At 37.1% G+C, this 16,996-nt stretch overlaps 1 protein-coding gene across 2 annotated transcripts in view; it reads right to left on the bottom strand.

The window, feature by feature from the left end:
* Positions 1–1,808: 1,808 nt before the first annotated feature.
* The window catches only part of CCDC186 (coiled-coil domain containing 186), a 46,619-nt gene continuing 31,431 nt past the window's right edge, over positions 1,809–16,996 (bottom strand). For both annotated transcript variants that reach the window (XM_027528431.1, XM_027528432.1), the window contains 7 exons: positions 16,833–16,975; positions 13,854–14,109; positions 13,024–13,213; positions 11,798–11,878; positions 8,365–8,575; positions 6,649–6,868; positions 1,809–5,977 (listed from right to left, as the gene is read on the bottom strand). In XM_027528431.1, the coding sequence (XP_027384232.1) occupies positions 5,894–5,977; positions 6,649–6,868; positions 8,365–8,575; positions 11,798–11,878; positions 13,024–13,213; positions 13,854–14,109; positions 16,833–16,975 (1,185 nt within the window). In that variant the 3' untranslated portion in view covers positions 1,809–5,893. The remainder of the gene's footprint in view (positions 5,978–6,648; positions 6,869–8,364; positions 8,576–11,797; positions 11,879–13,023; positions 13,214–13,853; positions 14,110–16,832; positions 16,976–16,996) is intronic.

Here is a 16,996-nt window from a genome sequence, read left to right as displayed (position 1 = left end):
GGTGCCTTGGAGCTTAGAAAGCATTTAACCACATAAAAGTAAAGAAAAAAATGTAATAAACGTTACAGGCAAACACACACAGCCTTCTAGCCCATAAATTTTGATTAGAGTTAGTCACTGTTTGAAAATACCATTTCTATAAGGTGGATTCTGGATTCCAATTAGGAAGCAAGCAAGAGACTTTTCTTGGCCTGCGAGTCCCAAGCAGGTTCTCCCTCCATCCTTCCAGGCTTGCCTAGATAACACAAAAATAACAAATAACACAAAAACATTCAAATCCAGGGAGAAGCTGGTTCAGAGCCCAAAGCAATAGCCAGGCCTTTAGCATGAACTCTAGGGAGTTGGGTTTTGGTGGGGGAGTTGGGATCTATTGGGGGCTCTGGTGGGAAGAGCTGAAAGTGTTTCTGTCGTGTTGGCGGGCACACTAGATCAATGGCAGCATTTGGTCAGACTTCATAAAAAAGAACCTAAGAAATACCACGGCAGGCTTAACTGCTTTGGGACAAGTAACATGTAAGGATGCTGAAAACACATCTTGCCCTTGGGTCTTTGAAAAATAAAAACACAGTGAAATGGATGATATGCAAAGCCATTCCAGTATTTAGTTTCCAAGTAAATGTAACTAAAAGTTGGCTAACTCTGTATTTCAGTGAATCCTAAAATTTCAATAGAACTCTTTTTGCACTGGGTTAAATGGCAGGGACTCCTCTTTCAGATGTAACACCCTACCTCTTCCCTTTTTTCTGAAATGCAATTATGGGTAGATCATCTGACTGGCTAGCAGCACAGCCTTCGGACAATTCAAAAGGCTGAAAATCTCTCAGAAATAGGATATGACTTCAGTGGGTGCTTCTTTTAAAAAATTAGAATCAAGTCTCCTAAATGTAATTTAGGAATTAATAGTGCATCTCTGCAGGGGCAGGGGCATCTGGTCTGGTCACACTGTTCTCGGCATTAGCCCTGGTCAGCCAGAGGCATCCTCCCAAGTTGCTGGTCCTCTTGAAGAAGTGTGCACCCATCCTGCACTCACTGATTGAAGCAGACTTTAGTAAGAAAAGGCAGGACTTCCCTGGTGGCACAGTGGATAAGGATTCGCCTGCTAGCGCAGAGGACACAGCTTCCATCCCTGGTCCGGGAAGAGTCCACAGGCCGAGAAGCAACTGAGCCCGTGCACCAGAGCTACGGAGCCAGCATACTGCAACTCGAGCCGGTGCTCTGCAACGAGAAGCCACCTCAGTGAGAAGGCCGCGCCCTGCAATGAAGAGAAGACCCTGCTCACTGCAACTAGAGAACGCCCGCATGCAGCAACAAAGACCCAGCGCAGCCAAAATATACATTTTTTAAAAAGAAATCATTAAAAAAAAAAAAAAAAGCAGTCTTGGATTTAAGTCCATTGGAACGGTCCTTCATAACTGCAGGTCACACTGACCAGTTAAGAACCATAAGCTATCCTCTTCCAAAAACTGACTCTTCTTTTATATACTCCTTTCTCTTGCAAACAAATCTAGAAGCCGCTGAAAACAGATTACTAAGTAAGTCAGCAAAGCTTCCTCAATCCTATTAACTGTACCTTTATTTTAAGGATCCTGATTTCAGGAGATTCTTTCCAATACTGAACTCGTTAAGGAATGTGGCATAATCTGTGTGTATCTGAACTGTTATGAGAAACGGAAAACAACACACCACGATGTGAAATATCCATTATACATGTTACCTGTATGAAGCTAATGCCATTTCAATATCTTTTTATTGAACCTATTAGGTCTTTATTATTAAACCTACATAATTTGGGCAAGTAAGTTCCATAGTTTTGTGGAAAATCTGAATTTATTACTGGCTTGTCAAGTTCAATGAGAAATTTTCACCTAGGCAGCCTTTTACAAAAGGCCAGATTTAGACAAAAATTTAAAATACAACATGGCATTCAATTAGTTTACTATTGTTCACGGACTTGTAATTAGTAGAATAAAGACAAAAATGGAAAGCAAAAATTCTTATTAATCTGGTTTAAAAAGGAACATTCAAGCAATTTCAGTCTTCTGATGTCTGGAGAATCAGTCTGTTAGTAGTGGTATGTGTAAATAATCAAAGATGCCAGTAAAATACAACTTGGTAAACAGGCATTTCCTATTTAATAAGTACAGTATATACATAAAATTCTCTTGAAAAGCTTCATTTTATACAGAAAGATATTTACAAAATGAACAGTGTAATCAAACTAAAGATTATCTGTACAATGCACACATATATATATATATGAACTTTGGAAGATAAACAAGTTTCATCATAGTCAAAATGGACAGCTATATGCATTTTAAAAAAGAATTTCATTTCAGAAGAAAAATACATCTTTAATATACAATTATATTTTTCATTTATTTTCCTGAAAAATTCTATTTGGATTCTCTTTTGATTATCTTCTCTTGTTCAGTCTTGAAAATTTTTCAGGTTTCTAGTGCCACCAACCGGTATTAAACATGAACAATCTTAGTGTCAAAAAAGAAATCTTTTGTTTTAAAAAGGTTATTGGAAGACAGACCACTGAATCCAGCATTCATAAGGCAAATTAACCATATGGAATACCATGATTGATAAAAATAAAATATTTTCATCAGGGTAACATATACAACATTTACAGTATTAATGGTTTCTAGTGCTTTTTTTCTTCTACTGATAAATCCTCATCTGAAATTATATGTAAAAATCTTTAGAAAATAATATACTGCAAAACAATTTAGAAACAAACATGACACCATGATTAGGTTCATCTTTATGAGCATCAAGTGGACATTAATAACTTACTAAAATGGCAAAAATTAAGTGCCATTTTATGGTCACTGGATTTTTTTTCCCCTTCTTAAAACAATAATTAAACATCAAACTGTGAAAAGTTAGGAAATGTGCAGAACCATCACAAAAAAAACAATCTGCTCCCAGTGTACCTCAGCAAGGATTCACTTCCCAAAGCATCATGCCAGAGCGAGACTTCTGGATCACCTACTTGCCAAGTGCATTAACCTCCTATGACAAGGGCTGGTTGTGGGCTGCAGAGACTCAAAGACTGCCTCCCAGCGGTTTTCACTAGACCATAAGCCCCATGCGGACACGAACTGCCCTGTCTAGCCTGTCTACAGTATAATGTTGACACCCTATATGGTGCCTGGCAATAAAGGGGTTTTCAATAAATGTGTTTATTATATGAAAAAATAACATTTGTTGGTAGCCTGACAAACTTTAATTTCAAGATAAATTGCTTTAAATGGTTATGGATAGAAAGTTTAAAAAACAAACAAACGAAGTTTAAACTCATTCTACTGTTCACATCCACCATTTTCAATCCTTAGAGCTTAACAGGCTAAACTCTGAAGTGGTATGGGGAAAAGGCAGTCACAGTAAGTATTCACTTTAAAATTAAAACCTAGTAAAGTGCATACTTACTGTGACTGCCTTTTCCCATACCACTTCAGACTTTAGCCTGTTAAAATTTGGCCTGTTTTAAAATTAAAACCTAGTAAAGTGCACGTGTATGTATACACACACACAAAAATAATTTCCTCCTCAAAGAAATCAAAATGGCGCTAACAAAAACAGCCTTTGATGTGTTTAATTAATAATAAACAGACAAACCAAAATTTCTCCCAGAAGTTTATCATTTATCCAACCATTTTCCTTTTCTGGACACCCCATTCTTCTTTCCATATATTGCCTTCTAAATGCTTAATCAGGATCTGTGGGTCAGTCTAGAGAGAGATCTGATAAATGCACTTTGCTGTACACACTTTTGCTGAGTCATGATCTATATACAAAAGGATATAGTAGAAACTAAAGAACAAAAGGAAAATAAAGCATTTTCTTCAAATTTTCCACAGTTCCTTACATTTATGGGGGGAGTAATAGTAAGTCAATATATGGTTTATAACTGCATTCTTCTAAAACTGTTTAACCATTAAACGTCTTTGAATGCTGGCACAAATGTTAATATTGGAATGTTTCATTTTCATATGCAATATATGTATGCAAAAATGTGTGTGTGTACGTACATATATATTTTTAAAGTGTACAGACATAGAATACTGTAGATCTGACCACTGTTTGGTCTCCATTAACATATTTTGTGTCTTGGAAGGAAAAAAACAAATACTGTAGTGTATGAACCTATATCACATAAGAAGCTGTAAAAATTTAGTTACATTGACTAGTCTTTGGGAGCATCAATACTATTATCAAAAACAACTAGGAAAATAATTCAGATGTGATTGCACTTACCCTCATTTCTTTATTTTGATAAAATTATTACTGGTAAAAAGACACATTATGGTAAGACTAAAACTTTTACAGCTATTTTAAATATAAAGTGTTTCTGAACTTATATTTCCATTTTGAAGTGAAAAGATTTTGTTTTTGGATGAAACCTATTAACTCAACATACAGAAAAAATAAGATGGTACAATGAATCATCTAGCCTTTAGTAAATGATCTTTTTACACAATGCTAAGTTGATTTAAAAAAAAAAAAAGTTAAAATACATTAAAGGGACATTGCTAACAAAAGCCCAGCCCAACTGGTAAAGCCATACAATTCTTTAAAGGCTTTTAATCCATCACCTCAATGCTTACTTCTCTTGAGAGGAAAAGAAGGATGCAAAAATTCAAAACAAAAACGAAGCTTGCTGCAACATCTGTGTATGTGCCAAGGTATCATTACAGAAATGATCTGAATATAACGAAATGTAGAAAATCAGTGAGAAATTACAAGAGACAAGAAAAAAATTCAGTGACAGAAATACTGATACTGTGACCAGCAACACTTGAGTGCTTATCTTAAATAAATATTGTAAAAATCCAATAGGATACATAAATTTGGCTCTAAAACTCCTTTGGTTACAAGGACGTAATTATTTTGTGTTTTAAATAAATATATCGAAACACAGCACATTTAGGGGCTGTAAGATCACACCACTATAACATGGAAGTAAACTAACAGTAAAGAATGGTGCACAGATAAAATGGTTAACAGTGCCCTATGCTGGATTCTCTTGGGAACTGGTTCATCATAAGTATCTTATATTTATCTTTATACTTGATGTCAGTAAAACTAAAGTATTTCTGTTTCAAAGAATTCGTTATTCATCTCTTGGTTCTAATGACTAATTTACTTCACATTTTAAAATACAACTGAAGTCCACAGGAATTTTCTAAATGAGCAAATTATTTCAAATCATAGTTTATGTAACTAGAGATTTTTAAAAACTTAACAATTAACTCAATTCACATCTGAAAAAAATGTTCCTAGCACAAATAAGGAAACCTGACAGAAGCATCCACGCCCGATCCCTGCTGGTCACTGAGAGCCACTTTCCTATCAGCTTCCATGAAGATCAAAGGATTTAAGAACTCACTGGTGTCCCTAACACACAAGCAAATGTTATATCAGAATGTCAAAACAAAAACTTTCTTCATTTCTTTAGTTTTATTCATGTTGGAGAAATAGCGTATTACTGAATGATTAACACCTGTCCTTTCATGCATAATTTTAGAACGTGAAATCATTTCTGACATTATATATTTTAAAGGGAAGAAATACGGAGAAGGGGTTTTCAAAAGCCCTTGTTGTAATGTTCAGCACTTCATGTGACTATCAGCCAATTAAATTCAGTGGTTCAGATTCAATGACAGGCTGTCACTGTACAAGAACAAGTTTCATCAGAGCTCACATTCTTACAGTACACACAGCAATGCATTTGTATTGTAAAAAGGTACTTCTTTATACAGATAAGCAAAACAAACTTTTTACTGGCTGACACACAAAGCAGGGAGAAGTTTCCAACAGTGCTGGGCAGTGGCACCTGCTCCGTGTGTGGCTTTTGTCTGTTCACTGAGGAAGAGCTTTTGCGTTAGGTTTTCTTCGTCCTCTGCTCTAGTTCATGCTGGTGTTTAATAAGACGTTCTATTTCTGTTCCAAGTGTTTGCAGATTTTCCTTTAACAGTTAGAAAAAGAGGGAAAAGAAAACAGAACTACTAAGTGTAATAAGTAAAAAGATCTGATCTGAACTATTTTTCCCTAAATTTTGAACTAAAGAGTGATAAACAGTCGTATCTGCCATGTGAGATAAACTTTGCACATACATGTTTTCAGTGTAGCAATCCTGTATACTTCAGAATCATACTTAATCTTTTTACTAAAGCTGTAGCAAATTTTAGTGCATAAAAGTATTATCAGATTAAAACTTTTTTTAAACCCATTACTAACCATTAAGGCCCAAACAGCACAAACAGAATAGCTGGGTCAGATAACAGCTGCAAAAAATAAAATATAGCTGGAAAATACATTAGAAAATAAATACTTCAATCTTAATGCCTCAGTAATCAATTGTAACTATTGTAATATATGTCAAAGACTTTCCATTGCAAAGCAAATGACTCATCTTAGGGAGTCTATCCAATAGCTATACTAATTTTTTTTTTTTTGGTATTTCTTTCTTTCCTTGTTAATTTTAAAAATTACATTTTTAAAAAAGAGAAAAACATAAAATGTCATCTATAGAAACAATGGCTACCCTTCATTACAGAAATAGTCCATCCATGTGTTAGACTGAATATCATTTCTGCCATGTTTCTTGGTTGGTAAGTGAATGAGAAATACAAATACCTTCAAAGTAATATTTTTCAGCAATGTATCCTCCAAAACAGCCTGTAGTTTCCGGTTGATCTCCAAAGAGAGTTCCAATGTTAATCCAGTATCGGCTGGATGGGACGTGTACAAAGATGCCATGATGCCACCCCGCCTACTTAAATGCACTTTGTTAAAATCAGATGCCTCTGAAGAAAGTGTGCCTGATTCTTCTCGTAAAATATAACTCTGAATTATTCTGTAAAATAAAACACTATGACAATTACGTTCCTGCAGAATTTATAAACACTGCAATTTTCAAGAGTGAACTAATCATAAGTGTAAAGATGATGAATAAAATAATTACGTTATTAGGTTAATAACAGAACTATATTAGAACACAGGGGCTTCTCAGGTGGCGCTAGTGGTAAAGAACCAGCCTGCCAATGAGACATAAAAGACTCAGGTTCAATCCCTGGGTTGGGAAGATCCTCTGGAGAAGGGCATGGCAACCCACTCCAGTATTCTTGCCTAGAGAATTCTATGGACAGAGGAGCCTGGTAGACTATATACAGTCTATAGGGTCACAAAGAGTCGGATATGACTGAAGCAACTTAGCAGTTTTTAGAAAATAAGGGAATTTTTCTTATTCAGATGGCTTTTCAAATGATCCCATTTTTGTTAAAACATGGTATTTAGATTTAAGATATATAAACATGGCTCTATTTTTTTCCTTATGTAAATCAAAATACATGAACAATTTATGTTCCAGTTTCAGTTAATATTTTCTATTTTCTTGTCACTAAACTTAAAACTTGTGTTGTCCTCTTTTTCTTTTAAAAGTCATGGGCAGGGATGTCCCTGGTGGTCCAGTGGCTAAGATTCAATGCTCCCAATGTAGGGGGCACAGCTTCAATCCTTGGTAGGGGAACTAGATCCCACATGCTGCAACAGAGACCCAGCACAGACAAACACAAAAAAATACAAATAAATGTGTGGAAAAAAAGAATGGCTTCGGTAACTTTAAAAAAAATTTTTTTAATAAAAGTCATGGGCAAATTTTCCCCTAAATCTGTAATACCTCACTGTGTCCTGCTCAACAGGAATGATAATCCACAACCCCATTATCTCTTAGAACCACCAGCTTGAAAATAAGAAGCTAAGCAGAGCACAATCTATTTTTAAGTTCAAAGTTATTCTAGTAAACAAGTTTAACACCTACTGAACTCTATATCACCTTAAAGGAAAAACCTATGCCTTCTTTCATTTCTGTATTCCCAAAACCTAGAACAAAACTAAGTGACCAATCAAAGATTGAGAACTATATGATCATAGTTTTAAAACCATTTTTTGAAAGAAAGGCTCTTGATATAATTGATTTTGAACTCAGTAACTTGATCGTATGAATAACGGTATTCTGAACACAGACCCCAGTACCATAACAACACACACTTTGGGACTTCCCTGGTGGTTCAGTGGTTAAGAATCCGCCTGCCAATTGCAGAGGACCTAGGTTCAACCTCTGGTCTGAGAGGATTTCACGTGCCAAGGGGCAACTAAGCCCGTGTGCCACAGCTGCTGAAGCCCACGCACCCTGGAGCCTGTGGTCTGCAACAAGAGAAGCCTCCGCCACGAGGAGCCGAAGTATCACAAGCAGAGGAGCCACGGCTCCCCACAACTAGAGAAAGCTGGCACGCGACAATGGAAACCCAGCACAGCCATAAACAAACACACAAAGAGGAAAAAAATACATACTTTGTTTTTTTCCTAATTTCTTCCACCAGCTGTTTGATGTGATCCTCCATAAATTCTATCTTCTCATTTTTCCGGGCATGTGCCTTTTGCAGCCTTACTATCCTCTCAATCAGCATGGCCTTGTCTACTTCTGGGAAGTTATCTACAGCTACTGACGACCCAGTATTTTCTGGAGATCGATCTTCTGCACTGCTTCGAGCATTGAGGGACCCTAAGACCAAAAAAAAAAAATTTAACTTATTGTACTTAGTCTGGAGTCAACTCTAATCTCAGGCATTATTTCTTCTATTATCATTTTCAAATATTCAATCTAACAGAGCTGGGCACAGAACTCAAGTCATATCTGACCATATCTGACCTGAGTTCTTGTTTTTGAATAGACTGATGATACAAAAAAAGGGTCTAAAAAACAGAAATATGAAGTGGCAATAGAGAAATGAGAAACTCAAGACACCAAAATTAAACAGAGACACACAGAAAGAGAAAAAAGTCACAAGACAGAATATAACCAGTAGCTGAAGCTCTGGAGCTGGTCCTCCCAGTAGCTCTGCGACTCTGGACTCTATCACAGTCACATCATTTAAAACCGGGAACCATGGTATGATCTGCCTCACTGGACTGCTATCCTCATTTAAATGAGTTACTATGTCCAAAGAGCTTAGAGCAGCATACAGTAAGCACTAAGTAAATGGTGGCTATTTCTTTTTACCAATATCCGTTGAGAAGAACTTCTAATCTTTTTTAATCCCATAAAGACATATTTTTTTCCAATCCCATTTTGTAGATTTAAGTTAAGTAATACTATCTTATTCAAGGTTCAGTTCAGTTCAGTCGCTCAGTCGTGTCCAACTCTTTGCGACCCCATGAATCGCAGCACGCCAGGCCTCCCTGTCCATCACCAACTCCCGGAGTTCACCCAGACTCACGTCCATCGAATCAGTGATGCCATCCAGCCATCTCATCCTCTGTCATCCCCTTCTCCTCTGGTCCCCAATCCCTCCCAGCATCAGAGTCTTTTCCAATGAGTCAAATCTTCGCATGAGGTGGCCAAAGTACTGGAGTTTCAGCTTTAGCATCATTCCTTCCAAAGAAGTCCCAGGGCTGATCTCCTTCAGAATGGACTGGTTGCATCTCCTTGAAGTCCAAGGGACTCTCAAGAGTCTTCTCCAACACCACACTTCAAAAGCATCAATTCTTCGGTGCTCAGCCTTCTTCACAGTCCAACTCTCACATCCATATGTGACCACAGGAAAAACCATAGCCTTGACTAGACGGACCTTTGTTGGCAAAGTAATGTCTCTGCTTTTGAATATGCTATCTAGGTTGGTCGTAACTTTCCTTCCAAGGAGTAAGCATCTTTTAATTTCATGGCTGCAGTCACCATCTGCAGTGATTTGGGAGCCCAGAAAAATAAAGTCCAACACTGTTTCCCCATCTATTTCCCATGAAGTGATGGGACCGGATGCCATGAGCTTCGTTTTCTGAATGTTGAGCTTTAAGCCAACTTTTTCACTCTCCACTTTCACTTTCATCAAGAGGCTTTTTAGTTCCTCTTTACTTTGTGCCATAAGGGTGGTGTCATCTGCATATCTGAGATTATTGATATTTCTCCCGGCAATTTTGATTCCAGCTTGTGTTTCTTCCAGTCCAGCGTTTCTCATGATGTACTATACATATAAGTTAAATAAGCAGGGTGACAATATGCAGCCTTGATGTACTCCTTTTCCTATTTGGAACCAGTTTGTTGTTCCATGTCCAGTTCTAACTGTTGCTTCCTGACCTGCATACAGATTTCTCAAGAGGTAGGTCAGGTGGTCTGGTATTCCCAACTCTTATACTAGTAAATGGTAGAGCTGGGATCTAAATACCTATGTGTAATCTCAAACCCATATTCTTTCTACTATACAATTTTTCCACTATTATAAGAGTTGATGATGTTTTTCCCCTACTGTGCAACTCCTGGGAGGCAGTGAAAATGTCGTGGCATGCAGCCTCTAGAGTCTGAGTTCTGTCACTGTGGATCTGGGGAAAGTCAAGACTGATTTCCTTTAGGACAGACTGGCTGGACCTCCTTGCAGTCCAAGGGACTCTCAAGAGTCTTCTCCAACACCACAGTTCAAAAGTATCAATTCTTTGGAGCTCAGCTTTCTTTATGGTCTAACTCTCACATTCATACATGACTACTGGAAAAACCATAGCTTTGACTAGATAGACCTTTGTTGGCAAAGTAATGTCTCTGCTTTTTAATACACTGTCTAAGCTGGTCATTAACTTTTCTTCCAAGGAGCAAATGTCTTTTAATTTCATGGCTGAAGTCAACCAGTTCATCCTAAAGGAAATCAGTCCTGAATATTCATTGGAAGGACTGATGCTGAAGCTGGAACTTCAATACTTTGGCCACCTGATGCAAAGAGCTGACTCATCTGAAAAGATCCTGATGCTGGGAAAGATTGACGGCAGGAGGAGAAGGGGATGACAGAGGATGAGATGGTTGGATGGCATCACCGACTCAATGGACAAGTTTGAGTAAATTCCAGGAGTTGGTGATGGAAAGGGAGGCCTGGCGTGCTGCAGTCCATGGGGTCACAAAGAGTTGGACACGACTGAGTGACTGAACTGAACTGATGGAACCACTCTGAATTTTAAGTTTCCTCATTTATAAAATGGGAATTACAACACTTACCTCACATGACTATTCTGTGAGTAGATATGTTTAAAGCATTCAGCATGGTTCCTAGCATTCCAAATATGATAAATATGCTGACATTTTGCTAATTATCATTCTCACAATGCTATCAATCAAATTTATAGACTATTAATTTTTGTTTTAAACTAGGGGCATTTTTGGAGAAAGAAATGGCAACCCACTCTAGTATTCTTGCCTCGAGAATTCCACAGACAGAGGAGCCTGGAGGGGCTGCAGTCCATGGGGTTGCAAATAGAGTTGAACACGACTAAGCGACTCAACAAGAGGCATATTTACCATGAAAAAGCAAAAAGATTCAGAAATACATACATATATATATTATCTGAAATATAATGATGACCCCATCCCATTAGGTCTCAGGTGTTAAAAGCAATATAAAATTAAAAAGAAAACGGAACACATGCTATACCATATCTTTCATAGAGATGGATACAAATCTGAACTGAAAAATGGAAGAAGAAATTGTTGCACAGAATGAAAAAGCAGGTAAGGAAAAGGAGGTAAGGAGACATGGTATAGAACCCCATGACAAACTTAAAATCCTGTGTAATGATTACAACTTAAATGTTTTAACTGGAAGTATTTTTTACAAAGTAATTGTATATAACCACTGCTTTTTATAATTCAAAATTAAAGAAAAACATATCGATACCTTGTAAAACAAAAAATGCTATTTCTTTTGATAACTAATCACTGAAAAACAACTATAAAAGCATTAGTTTTTACCTGATGAACTAGAACGACTTCCCATGCTGCTGACTTCTTTATCACAGCTTCCATTCTCAACCTGATCTAACTTTCTTCGTGCTGCAGGAAAAGAAATGGATTACTTGTGACAACAATCATGACCATCTGCCCCCACTATCTCTGATTTTAACTGCTAAAGTCACTTAGGCCAAAATGGCATAAGCAACAAAAGAAATTTCTTGAATACATACTTTCAGCAGGAGGTCTGTAGGGTCATTCATTCACATAAAATGACATTTAGAAACGCACAGGTCAAATACAAAGTACATGGAAATAATATTATGATAACAACCAATACTGACATCACTTAGGTACACAGAACCTAACTTCTGGAGTCCTGAAAGATTTAAAAGAACTCCACAGTACCAGAAAATCCCCCCAAATTTCCCTTCAATTACATCTATGAAAACTAAATTCTTCTGGCAAGTATCTGAATATATTTCTATTAAGTAAATGCTAAGTCTCTTTTACCATTTTACTTTATGTGACCCTATTTTAATACAAATAAAACAGTGGGGAGTAGTAGAGAACAGGACGTCAGACTATCTCTTATTCATCTGCGTATCCAATCACATAGCAGACTCCATAACTGTATACATTTTTAAATGACAGAAATTTGAGTTCCAGTTCTAGCTGTCAATCATTGTGTTCTGGAAATTTATAACTTTTCTGGATCTCAGTTTCCCCTAAAATTTAGGGTTAGGATTCAACAATCTCTAAGTTAGAGGTCATCAAGGTGGGTGCAGGTACCCTAGATGCTGTACATAACAATTCATAGACAAGTGTAGGCAGAAAATACTAGCACTCTACTTAATCTGATCTTCTTAAATTTATATTTTTCATGTTTTTCTAATGTGCATAAAATAGAGTAATACATGTATACAATTTACAAATTGGAGAACGAATACTTAAATGCTTTTCATTGATAGTAACATGTGATTAACAAAGTCTAGACATTGCTGTCCTGGAAGGCACTTTCCCCATTCTTCTATTCTGTGATTCTGTGAACAAATGTATTTTAGCATAGAACATGCTTTAAACTATTTATGAAACAACAAAGTCAGTCATTTGGTTTATGAACATTAAAAAGAACCTACAGCTCTACTCAATGTGGGAGAAACTAATGTAAAATATATTTTTTCTATAAATCCTTCAACAAAAAGAAACAAGAACATTTAAGTTCTAAGTGCAGAAGAACTGTATACCTTGCTGAAGTTGTTTGGTAAGATCCTTGACACTAGAGGCATGTTTACGTCTTTGAGTCACTAATTCATCTTTTAATTCTTCAACCTGGGTACTCAATGCTTTAACTTCAGTTTGTCTACAAGTGAGTTCAGCTTGCAGAGCCTGGACTTCCTCTTTTCGCAGTTCTTCTTCTTTTAACAATCTACTTTCCTAAATATTAAAATAAAAATACCGATTTTTGATATGTTTTAATTACTGCCCAGAGTTTAAGACCTTAAAAATACAAGCCCTTTGGTAGTAAATTCTTCTATCATCACTCCTTACCAGGTGGTTATTGTGTTCCTCAAATTTCTTATGCAGTAAAGTGGGGTGGGGGCAGAAGGGGAGGAGTGATATATTAATGCATCTGCCACCTCACACAAGCAAAACAACATGTGATATAGGTCTCTGTAGTTTTGGACTAAAGTCTTAAATTATTTTTAAGAGTAACTTAAGACCCCCTCACAACTTGGAAATATTAAACCATTTTTAAGCTATAAAAATACAGAAATTTAAAGTCCTATTAAGAAATACATGGTAATTCCAGTTAGGAATGACAAAAATCCTGGTTTTCTTACTTTCAAAAGTGAAATACTTCTTCATAACAATGTTAGGGAGAAATTTTATTAAAAAACACATAAGTTGAAAGGAAAAACTGACATTTCTCAAAGCGTCGGAAATTATCAGAAAGTCTGTGCTTATCCCACCAAAAAGAGCTTAATCATCCACCATTAGGTTTACATCTTTAGGGAAATTTAATTTGTGCTTCTTGCTGTGTTGCCTTAAAAGTTAAATGTACACTAATACTTACCAAATTCATATTTGTCTGTTTCATGTGTTCACATTGGCTTTGTAACTGACTTTCACTACAGGAAAGTTTATCAAACTGTGACTGCAAAGAATTGGATTCAGATTGAAGCTGTGCATTCTTACTAGTGAGCTTTTCTGTAAACAGTAGTAGCTCAGATTCTCTTTTCCTACTGCCTTCGATGTCTTTTTGTAGGTCATTAATCAAAGAATTAAGACTTTCCACTTCTTCCTTCAAATTTTCAATTTCTTGTTTACCTCTAAAAAACAAAGTTTATATTTCAGAAAAAAAATTAACTATTAAAGGACATTAAGGGTTTGAGAATTTTCATTGATTGAAATGCTTTATAAAGGTACTTTTATTCATTCATTCAAATATTTATTTGGATCACTACGAACACCTAATATATGCTAGGAACTAAGAGCTCACTAAGAGCTATAAGCAAGACTGATCTAACTCCTGGTTTCAAAGAGCTTTTAATCAAGCACTGTGAAAAAACATTTTTGATGATGAAAGCACAGAGTGTAAGTGATTAAAGTAATACTTAAAGGGTTAGCAAGCTTTTCCTATAAAAGACCCAGACAGGAAACAACATCCTGTTCCTGGGGCACGTGGCCTTTGCTGCAGCTGTTCTAACGGAGCCACGGTCGTGTGAGAGCAGCCACACAGCACGTAAGGGGTGACAGTGGCTGTGCACCCAAAAAGCGTTTCTCTACAAAAAAAGGCAGTGCACTGGAATGCCCTGCGGGCCAGAGTGCAAATTCCTGAGTAAGAGCAGAAGCAGGAGTGAGTGGGAGAAGACAACACATTCCAGGTAGAGGAAACAGTATGTGCAAAGCTGGGGAGGGAACGAGAGAATGACGTCTTGTTGATACTAACAGACAGATATTCAATACTGATGAGGATAAAGACTGTACTATATCCTAGCACTTACACAGGGCTCCACACCTAGGAGACAATTAATCCACGTCTGTTAACCAACTACTGCTAAAATACAGAATGAAAAAGGAGAACGCACAGGAGGAGAAGCAATGTTACTAATGATCATCCAAGCCATGTTAAGGCATCTGAACTCACTAGGCAATTCTTGAGGCAATGGGAATCACTGAAAGGTCTGAGACTTCCTTTTTAAAAAAGATCATGTTAACTACACTGTAGTAAACTGACTAAAAGGGAAGTAAGCAAACAACAACAATAGCAACAGTTTAGAAGCCGTGGCAGTTTTCTAGATGAGAGCTGATAACGGCTTAGATGATGGTAGTAGCAATGGGGATGTAAAAAGTAAATGGACTTGAAAGATACTAATGAGTTAGCATCAGAAATATTTTGTGACTGGTGACGTCTGAGGGAAAGGATAGAAGAGCCAAGGGTAATCCCCAGGTTTCTGGATTGGAAAATCGTTTGGATGTCACACTCATCACTCATCTCAGCAACATCAGAGAAACGTATTTGCAGGCAAGACAGATGAACCAGTTTGGGACATGTTAAAAAGTTTGAGGTGTCTTTGATATTTGCATGTCTAGAGCTCAGCAAAAGGGGTTAAAGATAATAACTTGAAGGTTCTGCAACACATTACAGGAAGAGTTAGGATCGCCCAAGGGTATAATAAAATAAGAATAAAAGACAGCTTAATGACAGAAAGAGAGGGCTACCAAGGAGACAAAAAAAGACTGGCCAGAAAGTTGGGGAGGAACACCAGGAGAGCACAACGAAATTCATTTGGCTTCAGCCAAAGGAATGGAGCATGTCAAGAAAGGTAAGGGGCTTAGTGTGTCCATACTGAGAACTCAAGCATGGCTTAATCTGGGAAGTATCTACTCTATTTAAGGATGTATTAGCAGTTTGTAACAGTACGTTGGGGAAGCTTGAAGAAAATGGAGAGAAATAGAAGAGCAAAGGATGCACACAAATGGAGGAGGGCTACAGATGATTCTATAAAGATGTGGTTGTGAAGAAAAGGAGAAGGGCGATCATAGGATTTCTGAAGTTTTTAAGATGGAGCAACATTTAAATGTAGACAGAAGAAAAGAGGGAGACAGTGAAAAGAGGGAGGTAAGAGATAAAGGAAAAAGAAGGAATAATCAAGGAAGACCCTGAGAAGGCAGAAGAGCGTGGGATCCACAGTAGAAGTAGAGACCACAATTTGATTCAGAAATAGGAACATTTCTTGCACAAAAACAGAAGGAAAAGAAAAACGACTGCAGACGCAGGCAAGCTCACAGGACTGACGGCAAGAGGCTGAGAGGTGTCACCTGACAGCCCCCTTTTTTCTGCCAAGAGTAAAGGGCGAGGAGAGAGAGGAGATTACTGTGAAAGCAGTATGGTTTGGAACAGACGCTAAGAAGATGGGGGAGAAGACTCTAAGGACATACGGTAGGACTGCGGGTGCAGCAGTAGTCCCAGCTGAGGTTGCTAACCATGAATTTATAGCAGCAGCATCTGGATGATGGTGAAGATCTCTTCAGCAACACTCAGCAGCCTGGGTGTTGGTAGGGTATAACAAAGAAGATATTTGGATCCAGTCTGAATCCAGGCTTTGTCAGGTAAAGTCCTAAGCAGAACTCAGCTAACTGGTGTTATAAGAAGCCAAGGAATAATGTTACCTCCTGATTGCAAGCTACATACATGCAAAGATATAGACAGAGATACAAATCTACCTTTTAGAAGAAACACTACTGTGTATAAGTAACAGAATTTGAAAGCTAAGGAATGGATTTAAAAAAAAACCCACAATCCATTCTGTCTTATAAATAATTACTGCCAATGTTTACATAAGAATATAAACTTTGATTTTTAGAAGCGTGTTGGGAACCTCAAAAATAATCCAAAACAGTTCAAATGAAGATAGGAATTAAAAATTTTTTTGCCTAGTAAAATATAAGATTATTCTTATTTAATGCAATGACTGCATTTAAAAACACCAACTTAGACAGAATCAAAAAGCCTGTTGATTAGCACAAACAGAAGTCGCTCATTTTATACCTTTGATGCTGCTCCTGTATCTGATCTGCAATTTTCACTTTGTCCAACAAATTCTGAATTTCAGCTTTTTGGCGATTAATAATCTCTTTATATTTTGATAATTCATCTTCTGTCCTCAATCGTTCGTCTTCTAGACATTTTACCTATCAAATAATCATAAGCAA

Source organism: Bos indicus x Bos taurus, chromosome 26 (assembly GCF_003369695.1).
Source record: "Bos indicus x Bos taurus breed Angus x Brahman F1 hybrid chromosome 26, Bos_hybrid_MaternalHap_v2.0, whole genome shotgun sequence".
Classification (NCBI taxonomy): Eukaryota; Metazoa; Chordata; class Mammalia; order Artiodactyla; family Bovidae; genus Bos; species Bos indicus x Bos taurus.
Note: the sequence above shows the minus strand (reverse complement) of the source record. Positions and strands in the feature narration are given on the sequence as shown.